We start from the raw sequence: 21221 nt of genomic DNA on the forward strand, positions 1-21221 counted from the left end.
TCATTTATTTCCATTCTAATCTTTATAGTTTCCTTCCTCCTGCTTGGTTTGGGGTTAGTTTGCTTTTCTTTTTCTAGTTTTTTAAAGGTGGAAGTTTAGATTATTGGTTTGATTTTTTTTTTTAATAGATTTTATTTTTTAGAGCAATTTTAGGTTCACAGCAAATTGAGAGGCAGGTACAGAGATATCCTATACTAGAGGACTGGTGCATGAAATTTTGTGCACTGGGCAGGGGCGGGGGTGTCCCTCAGCCCCGCCTGTGCCCTCTCGCAGTCCGGGACCTCTAGCTCCTTATCGCCCGCCTGCAGCAGAGGCAGGAGAGGCTCCTGCCACCGCTGTTGCACTTGCCAGCCATGAGCCCAGCTTCTGGCTGAGCGGCGCTCCCCCTGTGGGAGTGCACTGACCACCAGGGGGCAGCTCCTGTGTTGAGCATTTGCCCCCTGGTGGTCAGTGTGCATCATATCGACCGGTCGTTCGACTGTTTAGTCGATTTGCATATTAGGGTTTTATTTTATAGGATACTCCCTGCTTCCTCACATTCATAGCCTCCTCCATTATCAACCCCTTTCGCCAGAGTGATACATGTGTTGCAATTGATGAACCTATATTGACACGTCATTATTACCCTAAGTCCATTGTTTATATTAGGATTCATTATTGGTGTTGTTCGTTCTATGGATTTGGACACATGTGTAATGACATGTATCTACTTTTAAAGTATAATACATAGTGTTTTCACTGTCTTCATATTTTTTGCCTTTTTCAGAATGTCATATAGTTGGAATCATGTAGTATATAGCCTTTTCAGATTGGCTTCTTTCAGTTAGTAATAAATATTTAAAGTTTCTCCATGTCTTGATAGTTCGTTTCTTTTTAGCACTGAAAAATATTCCATTATCTGGATGTACCACAGTTTTATTTATCCATTCACCTACTGAAGGACAAGTTGGTTACTTCCAAATATTGACAGTTACGAAAAAGCTGCAGTAAATATCTGAGTGCAAGGTTTTTTTTGTGTGTTTTTTATTGTCAATCCTCACCTGAGGATATTTTTTTCATTGATTTGTAGAGGGAGGGAGGGAGAGAGAAACATAGATGTGAGAGAGACACATCAACTGGTTGCCTCCACATGTTCCCTGACCGGGGCTGGGAATCAAACCCGAGACCCTTTGGTCTGCAGGCCAACGCTCCAACCACAAAGCCAAACCTGCCAGGGCACGTGTGCAGGTTTTTGTGTGGACATAAGTTTTCAACTTATAAATCCCAAGGAACATGATTGCTGGATCATATGGTATAAGTATGTCTAGTTTTGTAAAAAAAACAAAAACAAAAAAACTGCCAAAATGTCTTTTAAAGCAGTTGTATATTTTGTATTCCCACCAGCAATGAGTTCCTGTCAGCATTTGGTGGTGTCAGTGTTTTGGATTTTGGACATTGGTGATATCTGTCTTCTTTAATGAGGTGTCTGTTAAATCTTTTGAAATTTTTAAAAATCAGGTTATTTCCTTGTTTTTACGTGTTCTTTATATATTTTGTATAACAGCCTTTGATCTGGTATATCTTTTGTAAATACTTTCTTCCAGTCAGTAGTTTCTTCTCATTTTCTTGATCTTGCTTCTTTTTTAATGTGGTCATTTACAGCTCTAAATTTCTAAGTACTGCTTAGATTTCTTTTTTGACCTGTTGATAAATTTCCCAAGTGTCATTCTGTTATTGATTTCTAATTTCATTCCATTGTGATCAAAGAACACACTTCTTCTGTCCTTTTAAATATATTAAGGCTTGTTTTATTGGTCTAGCATGATGAATATTCCATGTGTGCTTGAGAAGAAGGTGTATTCTGCTGTTGTTGGATGGAGTGTTTTATAAATAACTAGTTGGTTCATAGTATTTTCAAGTCCTTTATTTCCTTGTGGCTCTTTTACCAGTCCTTCGTTGAAAGTGGGATATGAAGTCTTCCACTTTTGTTAATTATCTATTTCTCCAATTCCTCCCATGTTTTGCTTCATTCATTTTGGGCTTGTTGTTAGGCGCATATATTTTCCTAATTGTTTTATCTCCTTTTTTTTTTTTTTTTTTAGTTCTATCTTGATGGATTGTCCCTTTTACCAATATAAAATGTCCTTCTTTGTTTCTACTAACAGTTTTTGTCTTTAAGTCGATTTTAACTGTAAAATCGACTTCGTGTAGGCACTCCCTCTCTCATGTCTTAATACATTAGTGGTAAATTCTTAGGTTATTTTCAAGTGAAACTTTTATTACAGTTTTGTTATTTTTTTACTTTATTGTTCTCAACAAAGCATCAATTTAAAATTATGTATAGAGTTGAAAATAACTAACAATCACCCTCAAAAAATGGTTGCAAGCCCAGCCAGCATGGCTCAGTGGTTGAGCGTTGACCTAAGAACCAAGAGGTCACAGTTTGATTCACAGTCAGGGCGCATACCGGGTTGTAGGCTCAATCTCCAGTAGTGGCCTGCAGGAGGCAGTAGGTCAATGATTCCCTCTCATCGTTTATCTCTCTTTCTCTCTCCCTCCCTCCCTCCCTCTCTCCCTCTCTCCCTCTCCTTTCCTCTCTGAAATCACTAAAAATATATATATACTAGAGGCCCGGTGCATGAAATTCGTGCACGGGATGAGGGGAGGGGGGTTGTTCCTCAGCCCAGCCTGCACCCTCTCCAATCTGGGACCCCTCGAGGGATGTCCGACTGCAGGATTGGGCCTAAACGGGCAGTCGGACATCCATCTCACAATCCAGGACTGCTGGGTCCCAACTGCTCGCCTGCCTGCCTTCCTGATTGCCCCTAACCGCTTCTGCCTGCCAGCCTGATCACCCCCTAACCACTCCCCTGCCAGCCTGATTGATGCCTAACTGCCCTCCCCTGCAGGCTTGGTCACCCCTAACTGCCCTCCCCTGCAGGCCTGGTCACCCCTAGCTGCCCTCCCCTGCAGGCCTGGTCCCCCCAACTGCCCTCCCTTGCAGACCTGGTCCTTCCCAACTGCCCTCCCCTGCTGGCCTGATCGCCCACAACTACCCTCCCCTGCTGGCCTGATCACCCACAACTGCCCTCCCATGCAGGCCCGGTCCCTCCCAACTACCCTCCCCTGCTGGCCATCTTGTGGCGGCCATCTTGTGTCCATATGGGGGCAGCCATCTTGTGTGTTGGAGTGATGGTCAATTTGCATATTACTCTTTTATTAGGATAGAGGCCTGTGCACGGGTGGGGGCTGGCTGGTTTGCCCTGAAGGGTGTCCGGATCAGGGTGGGGGTTCCCTTGGGGCGTGGGGCAGCCTGGGTGAGGGGCCTGTGGTGGTTTGCAGGCCGGCCACTCCCCGCCAGCAACCCAAGGAGAGGCCCTGGTATCTGGGATTTATTTATCTTCTATAATTGAAACTTTGTAGCCTTGAGCAGAGCCAAGCCTCCTGCTTGCTCCGTGGCCACAGCCATTTTTGTTGGGATTTATTTATCTTCTATAATTAAAACTTTGTAGCCTTGAGCGGAGGCCAGGGCAGACGGAAAGCTTGGCTTCCTCCATTTCCGGGGAAACCCAAGCCTCCTGCTCTCTCCATGGCTGCAGTCATCTTGGTTTGGTTCATTTGCATACTTGCTCCTGATTGGCTGGTGGGTGTGGCTTGTGGTGTAGTGGAGTGATGATTAATTTGCATATTACTATTTTATTAGTTAGGACATTTTTAAATGGTTGTAAAATGTTAAGTGTAAAGCTTAAAAAGGAAAGATATTCACTAGGGATAATGAGAGATGGTTCTTAGGAGAAACTTTAAAAGTTTAGCAAATAGAAATAATAGTTACAATTTTATTTTACAATATTATTAATAATACTAATAGCCCATTTGCAGGAAAATCCTGCAAGCGCCTGTTGCGGCCGTGTGCGCTGCCGCCACCTTTGCGGCCACCGCACCTGCACCCGCTCGCCACTGCCGCCCGCCCCGTTCCACCCTGCCCCGGCTTTCCCTCTGGCAGCCACCTTGCTTTCCGCTTTTCCTCCCTCTTCCTTCTAAGTTGTCTTCAGTCTTCACTCCTCCCTCTCTCTGCGTATGCAAATTAACCGCCACCTTTGTTGGGTAATTTGCATACTCGCCCTGATTGGCTGGTGGGTGACTTTGGCTGGTGGGCGTGGCTTGGGTGTAGCGAAGGTGCGGTCAATTTGCATATTACTATTTTATTAGGTAGGATTAACAGTGAGCTCCAGCTGGTGTGACTTAAGTGTAAAGCTTAAAAAGGTTGGAGCGTTGTCCTGTGGCCCAAAGAGTTCCGGATTCCATTCCTGGTCAGGGCACATACCCAGGTTGCAGATGCAATCCCCTGTTGGAGCATGTGCAAAGGCACCCCAATCAATCTTTCTCTCCCCCCCTCTCTTTCTCTCCCCCCCCCCGTCTCCCTCTGTCTCCCTTTTTCTTCCTCTGTCTCCCTCCCTCCCTTCCTCTCTCTCTAAAACCAATAAGAAATAATAGTGATATCAATAGCTATTATTTGCTAACAGTCCACTACTATTTGCCAGACACTATGTTGGTCACTTTGCCTATATTGTTTTATTTAAGCCTCTCAAAAGCATAGTAGATATTGTTTCTTATTTTACAGATTAAAAAACAGAGTCACCAAATTTATTTAATGGAAGCCCATGGGCTTTTAGCAAGTAAGTGAAGGGGCCAGGATTTTAAATTGCTAAATTTCTTGTTACTGTCACTCAGTGAGACTGCTACCAGGCCACATATGAATAAGTAGTAGTTTTATGTACCATAAAAGGAAGTAGGGATAATGTTAATTTGAATATCTTTGAGATACTATTAATGAATAACATGGATGGTGTACTCTTTTCTTTATCTTGATATTTGCCCTGCTGGAAATGGAAAGGAATAACAAATATGTGAAACAAAATATGCAGCAACTACAATATCTCATAGTCAGTATTTCCTTTAACTATTTTAAGTGTTTGAGTTTACTTTATGTATTTTCCCTCTAGATAATGCATTCACATGGACCAAAATTCAATGAAAAGTCTTTTTACCACGCCTGCCAGCCATGATGCCAAGTACTTTTCTTGTTACAAATCTCTGGTGTTTTATTCTAGGGTGTTTCTCTTTTCTCTCTCCCTCCCCTCCTTCCCTTTCTTCCTCCCCCATTCCTTCCCTACACACACACACACACACACACAAACACACACACACACACACACACACACACACACACACAATCTGCAAATTTTATGGTAGAGTTAAAAGAACAAACAACAGACAGGGAAATACCCAAGGATTGGCAATTATGGGAAACCATTTCTACTCCTAGGCCTGAAAGTACAAGGGAAGGGGGAGCTGTTGAGTTGTAGCTGGGAGTCTGTTTAACAGGACCTGTGGTTTTAGAGAGAAAAATGCAAACTGCTGGCACTGAGGGAGCCAAGAAAAAATTCCCTTAACACTTTTACCACCCTTTGATTTTCTAGCCATTCCACTCATTGTTAGAACACATCAGAAACTAGCGCAGGGCAAGGTTGCCTGTAAGATGCTTTTTGTGCCCTAGCCCGTTCGCCTCAGTGGATAGAGCGTTGGCCTGTGGACAAAAGGGTCCCAGGTTCCATTCCGGTCAGGGACACATGGGGCATGCAGGAGGCAGCCGATCAATGATTCTTTCTCAACATTGATGTTTTTCTCTCTCTCTCTCCCTCTTCCCTTCCTCTCTGAAATCAATAAAAATGTATTTTTTATTTTTATTTTTTTTAAAGATGCTATTTGTTCAGCCTCCCAGTGCACAAAGCAGGGTGGCGAAAAATGAGGAGTAAACCTGGAGAGGCAAACAGAATAGAGTACAATTAGGTTATATGTTAATATATTCCAGACTAGTATACTATACATCCTGTTCTATACTTGATGTTTTTTCCTTAGCAATACTTTTATGTCAGTACATAAAGAGGCTTTTTTTCCCTTTAGTTATATATATATATATATATATATATATATATATATATACACACACACACACACACACACATATATATGTATATATATATGTGTGTATATATATGTATATATATGTGTATATATATGTGTGTGTGTGTATATATGTATATGTGTGTGTATATGTATATGTGTGTGTGTGTATATACACACACACACACACACACACACATATATATATATGTTTGTTTACATAACCACTTTCTTGTTGACAGACATTTAGGCTGTTTCTAACTTTTCACTAGTACAAACAGTCCTGCCATAAACCACTGTGTAAAATACGTTTATGCAGCAAATGCTTCTGTAAGGTAACTGACTAGAGTGGAATTGCTGGTCAAAGGGTATATGCATTTATAACATTAATAGATATTGTCAAATTGGCTTTTGTAGATATTATACCTACTTAATCTTCCCAACATTATATTGGCGTACCTGCTTTTCCATTGCCTATCTGCTGCCTTAGCATTGATCAAAGCTTAGCAGAATGTTCATTTGGGTATTTTATTTTTCTTTTATTAAGAAATATTTCATTGGTTGAAAAAGAATATATAAATGCATATGAGGAATCAAGACTAATAAACTCAGCTGTTTGCCCATCCCTCAATTTTAGAAATAAAATATCCTGGTGAGTCCAACTGTTTTCTTTGTTTTTTGGGTTGGTTGGGTTTTTTTTTACTTTTTGGTGGTGGTTTTTTTTAATCCTCACCCAAGGATATTTTTCCATTGATTTTTAGAGAGAGTGGAAGAGAGAGAGAAAAACAGAGAGAAAGATCCATGTGAGAGAAACACATCAATTGGTTGCCTATTGCATGCGCCTTGACCAGGGCCTGGGCAGAGGAGGAGCCTACAACCCAACAGAGATACATGTCCTTGACCAGAATCGAACCAGAGACCCCTCAGTTCTCAGGCCAACACTCTATCCCACCAGCTAGGGCATGAGTTCAACTTTTTATCATTAAGTAATGTCTATTTTATCTTTAATAATTTTTTTGTCTTAAACTTGTATAAAATATATATTAATATAGAGTAGATATACTCGTAATATAGCTACATCAGTTTTTATTTTTTTTATTTGTATTTATTTTTAAAAAAATATATTTTATTGATTTTTTACAGAGAGGAAGAGAGAGGGATAGAGAGTTAGAAACATCGATGAGAGAGAAACATCGATCAGCTGCCTCTTGCACACCCCCTACTGGGGATGTTCCCACAACCAAGGTACATGCCCTTGACCGGAATCGAACCTGGGACCCTTGAGTCCGCAGGCCGACGCTCTATCCACTGAGCCAAACCGGTTTCGGCTACATCAGTTTTTAAATCAGTTTTTTATTTTATGGAAAAATTACAAAGATAGTACAGAGAATTCTTATATACTCCACATCCAGTTTCCTCTATTAACATATTAGTATGGTACATTTGTTATAATTAATGAATAATTATAATTTGTATTAACTAAAATTCATACATTGTTTAGATTTTAAAATGTTTTGCCTTATTCCTTTATTGTGTTCTAGGATACTTATCTTTAGTCATATTTCCTAGTTAAGTGTCTATCCTTGAAAAGTCTTAGCTTTTATCTCTCCAGATATTGCTTCTCCCCCATTCTCTCCATTCTTCTATAATTGTGATTAGAGTTGTTAGACATTTTCATTTTATTTTTCATATCTTTTCACTTTTATGTTTTTAATCATTCGGTCTCTCTTTACTGCAGCATTATAATTTCTTCTTCACTATTACCCAGTTCTCAAATTCTCCATATTCTTTTTTTATAAATTATCTTGTATTTTATTCCATAATTTTTATGATCAGATTGGTAATCTCATTATCTCAAGTCTTTGGTAGCCTAAATCTTGTTTTTCTTCTGCTTATGGTGCTTTATTTCCCTTGAGTGTGGAAATCGTGCTTATATTTGTGGGCTATGGATATCCTGAAAGTGAAGAAGGAACTCTGAAAAGGATTTGCCAGGGTACTATTAGGCTGGAATTGCTTTTATCTCTGGGCTTGAGATTTCTCCCATATCACAGACAGATTTCTAACCTGAAATCGGCATGCTGGTTGACTATGGTTACTAATTATTAGAGGAAACTATCCTCCTTGTCATTCTTTTCATGACAATAAGACAGTTTTCTTTGTTGTCATGTGGGTTTGTTGTTGTTGTTTTTTCTTTCTAGTTTACCTTTTCACTCAGGATTAATCTAACCCATTGGAGGGTCTCAGGTTTGCTTTTTTAAAAATATATTTTTATTGAGTTCTGAAAGGAAGGGAAGGGAGAGAGAGATAGAAATATCAATGAGAGAGAATCATTAATAGGCTGCCTCCAGCATGCTCCACACTGGGGATCAAGCCAACAACCCAGGCATGTGGCCTGACTGAATCGAACTGTTACCTCCTGGTTCATAGGTCAACACTGAACCATGACTGCCAGGCATCAGGGTCTGCTTTGTATGGATTGGAGACCTAATATTACTTGTAAAAAACAACAACAGCAACAAAAAACAGTGATCAAAATAGTATTTTAGCTTTTATCCTTAAAACTTTTTGATTGAAGAGAAAGATCATTTGTCATCATAGAAAGTCCCATTTTCTGGATTTTATTATTACTCGCACTGCAAGAATACTTAGGTAATGTGTTGCTCTGTCCCTAGCATATCTTATAAACTGTTGGTTAGGTCTCCTTGATGAGATTATGATTTGTTTGTGTGTTTTTTGCAGAATATTTCATAGATGGTCCTGTGTACTTACTACATCACAACATGAAGCATATAATGTACACTTGTCATACAAAGAGGAGACATTATAATTAACAACTCAGAAATACAAAGGAGCCTAAGAGACTTTTATTTTAACAATTATTTGCCAACAAATTGAATAACCTAGAGGTAAAGGGTAAATTCCTAGAAACATACAACCTACCAAGACTAAATCATGAAGAAATCGAAAATGTGAACAAAACAATAACAAGTAAAGAGGTCATAAACCTCCAACAATGAAAAGCCCAGGACCAGATGGTTTCATTGTTGAATTCTACCAAACTTTTAAGGAAGAATAAATGCCAGTTCTTCTCAAACTCTTTAAGAATTGAAGAGGAGAAAATACTGCCAAACTTATTTTATAAGTCCAGCATTATCCTGATACCAAAACCAGATAAGGACACTACAAGAAAACTACAAGCCAATATCCCTGATGAATACAGAGATACTAGCAAACAAAATATTAGCAAACCAAATTCAACAGCACATTAAAAGGATCATACATCATGGTGAGGTGGAATTTATACCTGGAATGCAAGAATGGTTTACTGCAAATGAATGAATGTGAAACACCACATTAACAGAATGAAAGATGAAAATGATATCATTATATAATAGATGCAGAAAAAGCAACAAATTGGGAATAAAAGGAACACTTCAACATAATAATAGCTACATGTGACAAATCTATGGTTAAGCATTATACCCAACATTGAAAGGTCAGAAGCTTCTCTGCAAAGATCAGTAAGACAAGGGGCATCCATTTTCACACTCCTATTCAACATAGTTCTGAAAGTCCTAGCCAGAGCAGTTCGGCAAGAAAAAGATATAAAAAACATCCAAATCAGAGAGAATGAAGTAAAATTGTCTTTGTTTGCAGATAATATGATCTTATATGTAGAAAATCCTAAAGACTATCCCCCCAAACAAAACAAAAAAAAACTTGTTAGCCTGGCTGTGGTGGCTCAGCAGTTGAGCATCAACTTATGAACCAAGGGGTCACCAGTTTGATTCCTGGTCATAGCACATGCCCGGGTTGTGGGCTCAATTCCCAGTAGGGGACCTGCAGGAGGCAGCCAATCAATGGTTCTCATCATTGATGTTTCCATCTCTCTCTCTAAAAATGAGTAAAAACTTTTTTTTAAAAGTGTCTTTCACATTTAAAAAAAACTTGTTAGAACTAATAAACTAATTTAGTAAAGTTGCAAAATACAAAATCAACATACAAAAGTCAGTTGTATATCTATATACTAACAACAAACTATCTGAAATAGAAATAAAGCCTGTTCACTTGTAATATCAAAAGAAATAAAATGCTTAGGAGTAAAACTAAAAGTTACAAGACATTGATGCAAGAAATGAAGACACAAATGGACAGATATCGCATATTCATGGATTAGGAAAAATTAATGTTAAAATGTTCATTCTACCCAAAGTCATATATAGATTCAATGTAACCCCTATCAAAATTCTGATGGCATTTTTCACAGAAGTAGTAAAAATAATCCTAAAATTTATATGGAACCACAAAAGAACTCTACTAGCCCAACCAATCTAGAGAAAAAAGAACAAAGCTGGAGGAATGACACTTTCTGATTTCAAACTATAAAACTGTATTACAAAGCTCTAGTAATCAAAACAATATGGTACTGGTATAAAAACAGATACAAAGGCCAATAGAGCAGTATCAAGAGCCAAGAAATAAAGCTGTGTATATGTGTTCAATTAATATTTGAAAAGGGAGCCAAGAATACTCAGTGAGGAAAGAAAGTCTCTTCAATAAATGGTGTTGGGCAAACTGGGTATTCACATACAAAAGAATGAAATTGGATCCCTATCTTATAACACTCATAAAAATTAAGAATGGATTAATGACATGAAACTGTAAAACATCTAAGGGAAAAACAGAAGCTTTTGACATTGGTCTTAGTAATGAGTATTGGATATACACCAAAAATACAAAGTACAGAAAGCAAAAATAAGTAAGTGGGACTACGTCAAACTGAAAAACTTCTGCACAGCAAAAGAAACAATCAGCAAAATGAAAAAGCACCCTATGAAATAGGTAAAGATATTTGCAAACCATCTAAGCAACTCATATAACTCAATAGCAAAACACACACACACACATTAAAAAATGGACAAAGGACTTGACATTTTTCCCAAAGAAGATATACAGATTGCCAACCAGTGTATGATGAAAAGATGCTCGACATCACTAATCATCAGAAAAATGCACATCAGCTACTCTTTCAAAAACAGTAAACTAAGTTAATAAACATGATAGAACTCTGATCTAAGATTATATTTGAGGGGAAAAAAACTGGTATATGGCTTTGGTATAAAAGCAAAACTTTCAGGAAATTCTCATGTAGGAAATAAAGGATAGATCCTTTTTGCTTATAGGTCTGGGACAAAGAAGGGGAGGAAACTTCGTGAAGCCAGGAAATCTTGATTGTTACTGCATAACACTAAGTAATCTATTAAGAGCTTCTTTTACTTTATGTTAATTTTCACAAAAACGTGTAGATATCTTCATTGAACAGATGCAGAAATCGAGGTCTGGAAGTATCAGTTTGTCCAGATTCACACAGCGGACCCTACATAATCCTTACCCACCTTGTTATGTTGCCTTCTAAGGAGTCTAATGAGTTCGTATAATGAAAATGAAACCGTAATGTCAGGTTGACTTTCCTTGAGGTTATAGTTAACCTGAATTTTATGATACCCTTGGTTATTCTCTAAAAAGTAGTTTTTCTTACTAATAAAAGTATATTATAATGGAAAACTTGAAAACTGTAGGTATGTTTAAAGAAAATGTCTAATTTTTGTATGTGGTTATTAATATTGTCATCTCTCTCTCTTTTTTTTTTTTTTTTTTTTTGGTGTTTCATTACACCTTGAACTTCTTCAGCTTTTTATTTTGAAGTTCAAAGAATTGAATATCTTAGGTATGGTTTTCTACGAAAAGCAGATGAAACTTGTCTTTCCTCTAATAAGTTTTAATGTTTCTTGATCCTTTCTAACTTAACTCCTATATAAAGCTTCTCTAGATTTGATACTTTCTCCTTCTTTGTATTCCGCTTTGGATATGAAATCTTGTGGATTCTGTTCTAGATTATTCTGACTTTAAATAATGTTATAAGATTAGTTTTCTCTAACTAGCACTTTTATATTGTGTCTTGTTCTTCAAAGATCTGGTCAAGGTTTCTATCATATAACCCCCACCTTACTGGTATACCAACTTTTATAAAATATATAAACCTTTTGAATGAAGTCATTTAGCTAGTTAAAAGGTCTTTTAGCATTCTCCCTCCTCATATTATCAACTTCAAGTCTAGGTTAAGATTCACTTCTGTTAATTACTAAATACATATGGCAATTAAAAAACTCTTTAATCTTTACTTAATATTTCATTAACATGTATCTGTATAGTTTGTACCATACTATCATACATTTATTAGCTTTGCCTTAAAATTTTTCAGTTGTTTAATGTGAATTTATTGTTTGTCACTAGATTATAGGCTCCTTGGAGGCAGAGGCCTTTATTTTAATACACAGTAAGATGTTATTGTACAATAGGTGCTTAATAAGTACTTAGCAGTTGACCTTATAACCCACAAATATGCTATGGGCTATTCTACTCTAAGGATAAATTTAAGTTTTCCCTGGGCACAAACTGTAATTATAAAAGAACTACTATGACGATCTTTAGTTACTGTTCATGGTGATAAGCTATGTATATACACAGGAATTATACTCATTTGCTTTGACTCTGGATCTTTTATTCTTCAAGCTTGTTTGGTTTTTGTTTTGTTTTGGGAGATTTTTGATCAATTATTAGATTAGTTATCTAAAAAATTGTCCAAGAACATATCCTTTCTTCCTGTTTACAGTCTAATGACTAACTTCTTATTAAGCAATGTAACTTATAGCCTGAGTTAGCAGGGTGTTTGTTCTTACATAAAAATGCTCAACTCTCAACCTACAAGTAGAGCAGTCAAAGATGAAACTTACATAAGCTTGTCTGAGGCTTCTTAGACCTCGCCTCCAAAGTCAAGTTTAAAAACAGTGTTGAATGCTAGGGAAAGAGTTAAAACTCTTTTCTGTCCCATAAGGATTCCCACATTTAACTCTTAAAAGTGGTTGCTGTGATATTATTTCATGTCCTCAATGAAATCCACATTTGTTGACTTGGGACCATATAATTAAAACTTTTTTTTTCCATTCTTTTTTAATAATGGATTGAGTCAAATACTTGCCCAAGTGCTACAGCTAGTTCCTATGCCATTATATTCTGGTGCTCTGTAGAACAGGCCAAAGTGCCATGATGTACTGCCAGGTACCATGTGCTGAGATAGCTGTGGCCTAGAGAGTCCTGAGAGTGATGCCAGTCATCATCAAAAAGCAATTTTTAAGCACCTATCTGTACATGGTTCTATCCTAGGCACTGTACAAAACGAGTTAAACAGACATGGCCCCTGCCCCCTGGGAGTTTTCAATCTAAGATGATGCTGACATGGACAGACATAAAGGATATTGAGACAACTGAACAAACATTGAACAAGAACTTAAAGTACTAACATTATGCACAAGCAAAGGGGTAAGTGCATTTTGTGGAATAGTGTGTAAAGGAAGCCTTTTGGGACATGAACAGGGTGGGTAGAGCAATTAAGTCAGTCAAACTCTATCAGGTTAGGTTAGTTTTCACTGGGTAGTTGGGTTTTCATACAGACTTAATCAAAATAGAGACAGGACATTCCAGAAACAAAGTGTAACAAAAAGAAGACATGGAGCAAGAAGAGAAGTTTAAATCTATATTGTTGGACTTTTGGTGGCCTCCAAAACTTGCAGTTCTGGATGGTTCTGAATCTGAAAGTGGGGCTGGTGTTTTGACTTAGCAAGTTGGCATTTAAGTTGGGTCCAGGCAAAATAGTTCAATGCAAAGGAAAAAACAACACCACAATAAAAACCTGAAAACTTGAATAGCTTTTTGCTTGTTAATTCTCTTTAAATCATTGGCCACTTAATAGAAACCTTGGAGTTCATGGGAGCTATAATCTTAATTACCTTATAAATTACCTAAAAATGCTCATTAAATTATGTTCTGTATTAGAAACTATAGCATTCATAACATAGAAATTATTTTTCAGGAATTGGTCAGGGTATCTGTCCTTGAAAAAGGTCCTAGGAATTCTGGGTATTATTGTAAGTAGTACCAGCAGATGTTGAATGCTAAGTATTGCTTGCCCTTCATTCATTAATTTTGTATCTTCCAAGAGTAACACCATTCATACCTATAGTCTTGAATTAAAATCGCAGCTGTAGAAAATCTTTGTTCATAGTGTCCGTCCAATAAAACTCACTACTTTTTCAGTAGACATGGACTTAGGAGTTTCCTCAGTAGTCCTCAGCTCAGTATTTGATGTCATTCAAATCTGAAATGTGAAAATTTGAATTTACCCAAAATATTAGTGTAGTTATTTTCTTTATAAAAGTTTTCTTTTTAATCCTCACCTGAGGATATGTTGTTCAATTGATTTTAGAGAGAAACATTGATCGGTTGCCTCCCATACGCACCCCGACCCAGAATCAAACCTACAACCTGTTGGTGCATGGGACAACACTCCAACCAACTGAACCACCCAGCCAGGCCAAAAGCTTTTTTATTGTATGAAAGAATTCACAATGGATTTCCTTTTCATTGTCATCCATGTGTAACTACAATACTGTTGAAAACGTAAGTAGTGAAGCCCACTAAGGCATTAAAAATTCAGTGTGCCTTTTTAAAATATTGAAACCTTTTTATGCCCTCACATATTTAATTTATAAAGTATATGTATTCATACTTTTTCCTCCCCGTTAGAATTAAGGTTTTTAAGGGCTGGAGTCATGCCTTTCCTTACTTCCAATAACTCTTTGTGTTGTAATATGACAATAAGAATCTAGTTGCTATTAACTATTTTCCTTTTGTGACCCCAAGTCATGGGGTAGTAGCACATGATAAGTCTCCTATTAGGAAGGGTATGATTTTAGGGACAGTCATCCAGAGGACTTCAGTGATTGTTGTTATTCACCAAATAGCTTGCTTAGATAATCGTAAGTTCTCAGAAATAGCTCCTCTGGGGCAGCTTATTATTCTAATGGTATATTTACCATTAGGCATTTAATCTTTCTTTTAATTATTGAACTAATCTTGGACTACTCTATCTGGAAGAGTCTTGAAAAGTTTAGACAAAATAAGCTTAAGACAAAGCCTAGACAGAATTTTGTCAGAAAAACTAATTAAGGGCCATAAAATGCAGCCAGTGTCTTCATTTAATCCAGCATATCTTTTGCTTATGAACCAAAGGGTGAGTAGAAATTTTCTAAAATGATGAGTGAAGATTTTGTTTGTTTTTGCATGTGCAAAAAGAATTCACACCTAATGATTCAGCAAGAAAATTGAGCTAATTTTGTTAGAACCTGAAATCGTTAAAGGAAAGATATTCAAACATCTCTAGATTGTCTGTGTTCATGATAGATAAAAGTGGTGGTGATGGATTACTTTTTAGAATTATATTTTTGTCCAAATGGTTGATTATTTTTTAGGAATTAAATTGCTTTACTACATCAGTAGATAATTCCAAGTATACTGTTAAAAAAAGAGGAAGGAAAGAAGTTACATTGGAAGCATGTAAAAACCTCTTTCCATATAAATTCTGATTCTGACTGGTAGGAAATAGTTTTGTAATGGACTCTGTACAGAATAATGAAAAAGGAAGATCTAAAGATTTTCTTTTTTGAGCTTTTGTGAACTTTATTTTTTAGTCAGTGAACTTTTTTTCTGTTAAAAAATATACATATACAGCCATGCTCCAATAAAACTTTATTTACAAAAATAAACAGCCAGCTGGGCCATAGGTTCCAGCCCCTGTTGTAATATGTGGAAACAGTTGATAAGTACATTAGAGTATGTTAGTTAGTGATAACTGCTTTGGGAAAAGAAATCTAGAGCAGAGTAATCAAATAGACAGTATAGTGAGGTGTACATTGGCAGGGTGGGTGGGCTTTCCTGAGATCAAGAAGAAGAATCAGTAAAGGAGACTATAAAGTTAGTGACTGCCCTGGCTGGTTTGGCTCAATGGATAGAGCGTCGGCCTGCGGACTGAAGGGTCCCAGGTTCGACGCCAGCCAAGGGCGCATGCCTGGGTTTCGGGCTCAATCCCCAGTAGGGGGCGTGCAGGAAGCAGCCAATCAATGATTCTCTCATCATTGATGTTTCTATCTCTCTCTCCTTCTCCCTTCCTCTCTAAAATAAATAAAATATATTTTTTTAAAAAAAGTTAGTGACTGGTAAGATGGAAAGAAAACCAAGAGATGGTGATGCCCTGAAAATGCAGTGAAGAACCATTTGGTAGGAAGAAGAAGGGAATATCTGTCAGCTGTTGCTGAAAGGCTAAATAAGAAGAAAGCTGAGATTGGATTTAGCTATGCATAGTTTATTAGTGACCTTGATGAGCAATCTTGATAAGTGGGTTCAAGAAAGAATTGAATGAGTGAAAACAGAGTAAGTCTTTTGAAGAATTTTGTTGTAAATGGAGCAGTGGGGCGGGGGGGGGGGGGGGGGGAGGATCAAGTGAAGAGTTTCTTTAAGATAGAAGAAATAATGGCATGTTTGTTTGGAAATCATCCAGCAAATAGTAGGGGGAAATGATGTGGGAAAGGAGAGAATTGACGGAGCTGTGGCTTTGAGTTGGAGAGAGGATGGGATCTGGTAGATGAGTACATGTACTGTAGCGTCTGATGTTCTCATGTGGCTTTAGTTTTCTGATTTAAAAAATTATCAGTAGAGAATATGAAAGTTGAAGTATTGTCATTAATTTTTAATACCAGCATTTGAGCGATCTTTGACTCACTAAAATAACTTTTTAAAATATTTTTTTTATTGATTTTGAGAGAGAAACATCGATGTGAGAGCAGAACATCTATTGGCTGCCGCCTGCTTGGGAATCAAGCAGGAAACCTGGGCATCTGCCCTATCTGGGAATCAAACCAGCAACCTTTTGGTACACAGGATGATGCCCAACCAACTGAGCCACACTGGTCAGAGCTAAATGACTTGTATTGTGCCTTCTGAGGGAATTTTAAATTTAACCCAGCAAATTTGCATATTTTAAGGATTAAACCTTACATTGAGATTAAATAATGATGCATGTAATGCCTGTGGCACAACACTTGGTATCATGTAGACACTCAAGAAATGATAACTATGATTAGAGGACATAGAATCCGTATGCACTAAACTAGGCTTACTTTATCTATTTGGTCCCAAAAGATAAATTTATAATTTTAAATGTTATGTAAGTTAAAATTTGACAATAGTAAAATAGATATGCTAAATTTAAATCAATAGATTCTTTGGTGTCTCTCCAAATGTTCCTTCTACTTCACAGTGTGGTCTCTCTTTGTGATTTAGTGATATTGGCTCCAGTGATCAGGGATAAGTATTGATCAGAGGCTCCAAAAATGAATGCTTGTTCTTATACGTTCATTATTTTATCATATTGCTATGTTAATTTCTTTGTACAATGCAAATTATTTTTGTGTATAGTATCCTCCTATAGATTGTAAGTTCCCGGAAGGTAGGTAATAACACTTGTACATTTCTAAGAAAATGACTCAAGTAATAGGTTGTATGTAGATGGTATTCAGTAACTATTGTGATTACTAAATCAAGGTTTTATAATCCTTTGATTAAACTTAGATATTCAGTTCTAAATGTAGGCCTTGCTCCAATTCAGGACTAAAACCCTTCCACTGCTCTGGAAAATTCTGGAGCTAAATTATGTTATTGGGCTAAATGGTTGTTAATTAGAATACCTCCAAATGTAGCTATCCCAAATAACTTCCAGAGGGAGGTAGTAGTCAAATTTCACAGTTAAGCACATAATAATAGAAGCATAATTGGCACACATAGCTGTTGAAATGCCATAAAAACTAGTGTTATGATAATTAACCTTTTGCACTCGGATGTCAAGTGTGACTCGACAGGGTTAGCATTAGAATAAAGGAATCGAGAAAACAAGCGAGTGCAAAGGGTTAAAAGAAGTTGTTAGAGAATAATACTCAACTAATTCTAGCATATTGAAAATCAAAGTAAGATAGATTGATTTTGTGTAACTATGAGAAAATAGCCTTGGTTACTTTCACTGGCTTTATCAAGGAAGTAATGAGTGAAGTCAAAGAAGTGATACTCTTAACCAAATACTACTAGTTGTGGCCAAGAACTGTTTGGGAAGGGTAAGCTGAAACAGCTATTTCATTCTGAAGTAGCCAATGTAATTAAGAGAAGTGAGAGAACTACTTCTTTTATAAGCAGCAACTATGAGGCTTTAATCACAGGTTGCTGCTTAAGAAAGGGTTTAAAGGGGCTATATTTAAATTCAGGAGGTAACATTTAGCTATTCATGCAAAAGACTGAGAAATTCTAAATCTATTCAAATCTGGATTTCCATCACATTTATAACAGTTATTTCTAAAGCATCAGAACAACCATCAGATCTATGGGAAATACTGAAAAAGTATTTTTTAAAAATCTGTCCTGTGTTGAAACTTTGCTTGTTTTCTTTGTATCATAGGTCCAGTTGTGTACGTCTTGGACCTTGCAGACAGACTGATCTCAAAAGCCTGTCCATTTGCTGCAGCGGGAATCATGGTTGGCTCTATCTATTGGACAGCTGTGACTTACGGAGCAGTGACAGTAATGCAGGTTCACTATTTTATTTAATTCAATTACATTACCTTTTTTTTTTTTAATCTCAGAGGAAGGGAGAGGGATAGAGAAACATCAATGAGAGAGAATCATTGATTGGCTGCCTTCTATATGCCCCCTACTGGGGATCTAGCAAAAAAACCTGGTCATGTGCCCTGACCGGCAATCAAACCATGACCTTCTGGTTCATAGGTTAATGCTCAACCACTGAGCCAGGGCAAGGAGTTTTAAAATTTATTTTGAACAAGTAATAACTTTCTTGTGATCTAAAAATAAGAAAGTATATAAAAAGCTGTTTAGTGTCCAGAATTGCCACAATTTATAACCAGTGTCTTTGTTGATTAGAAAATTTGTTGCTTCCAGTAACTGTTGATGAAGATTAGAGACTTATATTTTAAGGTTTAAGGTTTTATCCCAGGCCCTTGACTCTTCACTATATACCTCGTCCTTAAAGATTTTCAGCTATCATCTCTGGTTTTTTGTGTTCTGATCTATGTCTTTTGCCCTAATCTTTCCTCATATCCATTTCTACAATAGCAGCATGACCCTTCTCCTTAAAAAGGACTTCTTATGACTTCACACTCAATATTATGAAATCAAACTTGTCTTTTCTCAATTTAAAACCTAAATTTAGCCCCTATTATAATTTATCTATACTTTTAATTCCTATTATTTTTTCACCTACTCAATTTATAGCCTACATTCTTAGCCTTTAACTTTCTACTACATAGCCCTCCCTATATGCAGTCCACTGACCAAGTCCAATCAGTTTTCATTTTGATGTCTTACATCTGTGGTTTCCTTTCCACAGTTTTTACCTCATGATTTCTTGTCATTCTCCCATCATAACCTGGATAGCTAAAGGAGCCTCTTAATTGGTTTCTCTAACTGCATTTTCTTCTATCAGTCTATCCTTTCAAATGAATCTTCCTAAAATAATACCTTCAACATCTTATTTCAAGCTTACCATCTCTTCTGCCTTAAGTACTGCTCAAAAGTAGCACCTAGATTGGTTAAGCATTTTATAAGTAACTCAATAAACACATTTATGTTTATAAATGCTATAATTTGCTTTTCTTCCATATAAATTAGTGCATGGAAGAAAAGGGAGTTAAAGCAAGTCCTCAAATAATGTTTCACTCAACATCATTTTGTTATGTTGATAAGATACTGTAGGAACTTAACTCTTGTTTAAATCAGTTAGCCTATGGTCAAGTTAGTTTCATTATTCATTTCAGTTAAAAGTCACAGAACCTGCCCTAGCTGGTTTGCCTCAGTGGATAGAGCGTCGGTCTGCAGACTGAAGAGTCCCAGGTTCAATTCTGGTCAAGGGCACATGCCTGGGTTGTGGGCTTGATCCCCCAGTAGGGGGCGTGCAGGAGGCAGCCGATAGATGATTCTCTCATCATTGATGTTTCTGTCCCTCTCTCCCTCTCCCTTCCTCTCTGAAATCAATAAAAATATATATTTTTAAAAGTTACAGATCCTGCCCTGACCGGTTGGCTCAGTGGACAGAGCGTCGGGCCGTGGACTGATAGGTCCTGGGTTCGATTCCAGTCGAGGGCATGTACCTTGGTTGCAGGTTCAAGGCTCGATCCCCAGTGGGGGATGTGCAGGAGGCAGCTGATCGATGTTTCTCTCTCATCGATGTTTCTAACTCTCTGTCCCTCTCCCTTCCTCTCTGTAAAAAGTCAGTAAAAATAATATATTTTTTAAAAACTTACAGATCCTATTGACACCATTAAAGTGAGGAGTTACTGTATATATGTAATATTCCAAAAATTGCACATAACCGGTCTCTGTCAGGGTCCATAGTAAGCAGCCGTCTGGTTGCTCCATCAATAGCCATGGTGAGACAGTATTACAAGGCTTCTTCATAAATCTTGATGACAACCAAAAATCTGGATATAGTCACTGGAATGAATCACAGATAGTAAGATGTCATTTGTGGTGAGTGTGGTGGATAAAGTGGAGAACCACTGATTTGAAAAGATCCCATTTTCTTAACCTGCTTTGTTATGTAGAGTCCTCCATAGTCTTACTTCATGCTGTTTTGAGAGCCTATTGGGTTGTCTCCTCCCAACCCATCCTTATGTTGTTTAGATGTTTTTATCTCTGTCCTTTGGCTTATGTCCCTGCCTCATACCTGTGCTTCCAGTTCCCTCTCTACTAATCCAACTCTAAACCCTTCTTTCAGGGTTAGTTCAGCCACTTTTCCTCCATGAAACTTGCCCACTGTGGTTTCTTCTTCCTCTGCATTGGTGACATTTTTTATTCCTCAAACGGCAGCTAATTTTGTGCTGACTTACATAAAATTTATATATTTCTTATATAGATTTACCTAAGTTATTTAACTTTTCCTATATTCAGGCCTTACTTTTCCTGTTAGAAGGTAATTTGCTTGAAAGTAGAGACTATCTTACACTCATGCATTCCTATGTAGCATATAACAGAGACTAACACTTTAATGTGTTCATGAATATTGATTTTTTTTTTATATGATCAGTTCCATCAGGTGTAACAGGATTATTTTCTAAGCAATAATTCGTTTCTAATGATTATCAGTACATCATTAGATCAAGGAAGTTCAGGACAATTCTAGGACTGAGAAAACTTAGAGCAGATTTTACATTATTTAATGTACAAATACATTACAGGTGTATATTTGTTACAGATGAGGAAACTAGGCACTCTGAGACTGATTTCTCTTAAGACCTAAATGACTATAAGAAATGGGATGGCTCTTT

The 21221-nt window shown here is 37.2% G+C and overlaps 1 protein-coding gene across 2 annotated transcripts in view; it reads left to right on the forward strand.

Annotated features, from left to right (window-relative positions):
* The window catches only part of MARCHF5 (membrane associated ring-CH-type finger 5), a 48339-nt gene that overhangs the window by 16364 nt on the left and 10754 nt on the right, over positions 1 to 21221 (forward strand). The window contains exons 1-2 of one of the 2 annotated variants that reach the window (XM_079793473.1): positions 13174 to 13323; positions 18341 to 18471. In XM_079793473.1, the coding sequence (XP_079649599.1) occupies positions 13308 to 13323; positions 18341 to 18471 (147 nt within the window). In that variant the 5' untranslated portion in view covers positions 13174 to 13307. Of the gene's footprint in view, positions 1 to 13173; positions 13324 to 18340; positions 18472 to 21221 lie in introns of those variants that run through there. The other variant, XM_079793472.1, reaches the window with a different exon arrangement.

The sequence above is a fragment of the Cnephaeus nilssonii genome (assembly GCF_951640355.1).
Source record: "Cnephaeus nilssonii genome assembly, chromosome: 16".
In the NCBI taxonomy this organism is placed as follows: domain Eukaryota; kingdom Metazoa; phylum Chordata; class Mammalia; order Chiroptera; family Vespertilionidae; genus Cnephaeus; species Cnephaeus nilssonii.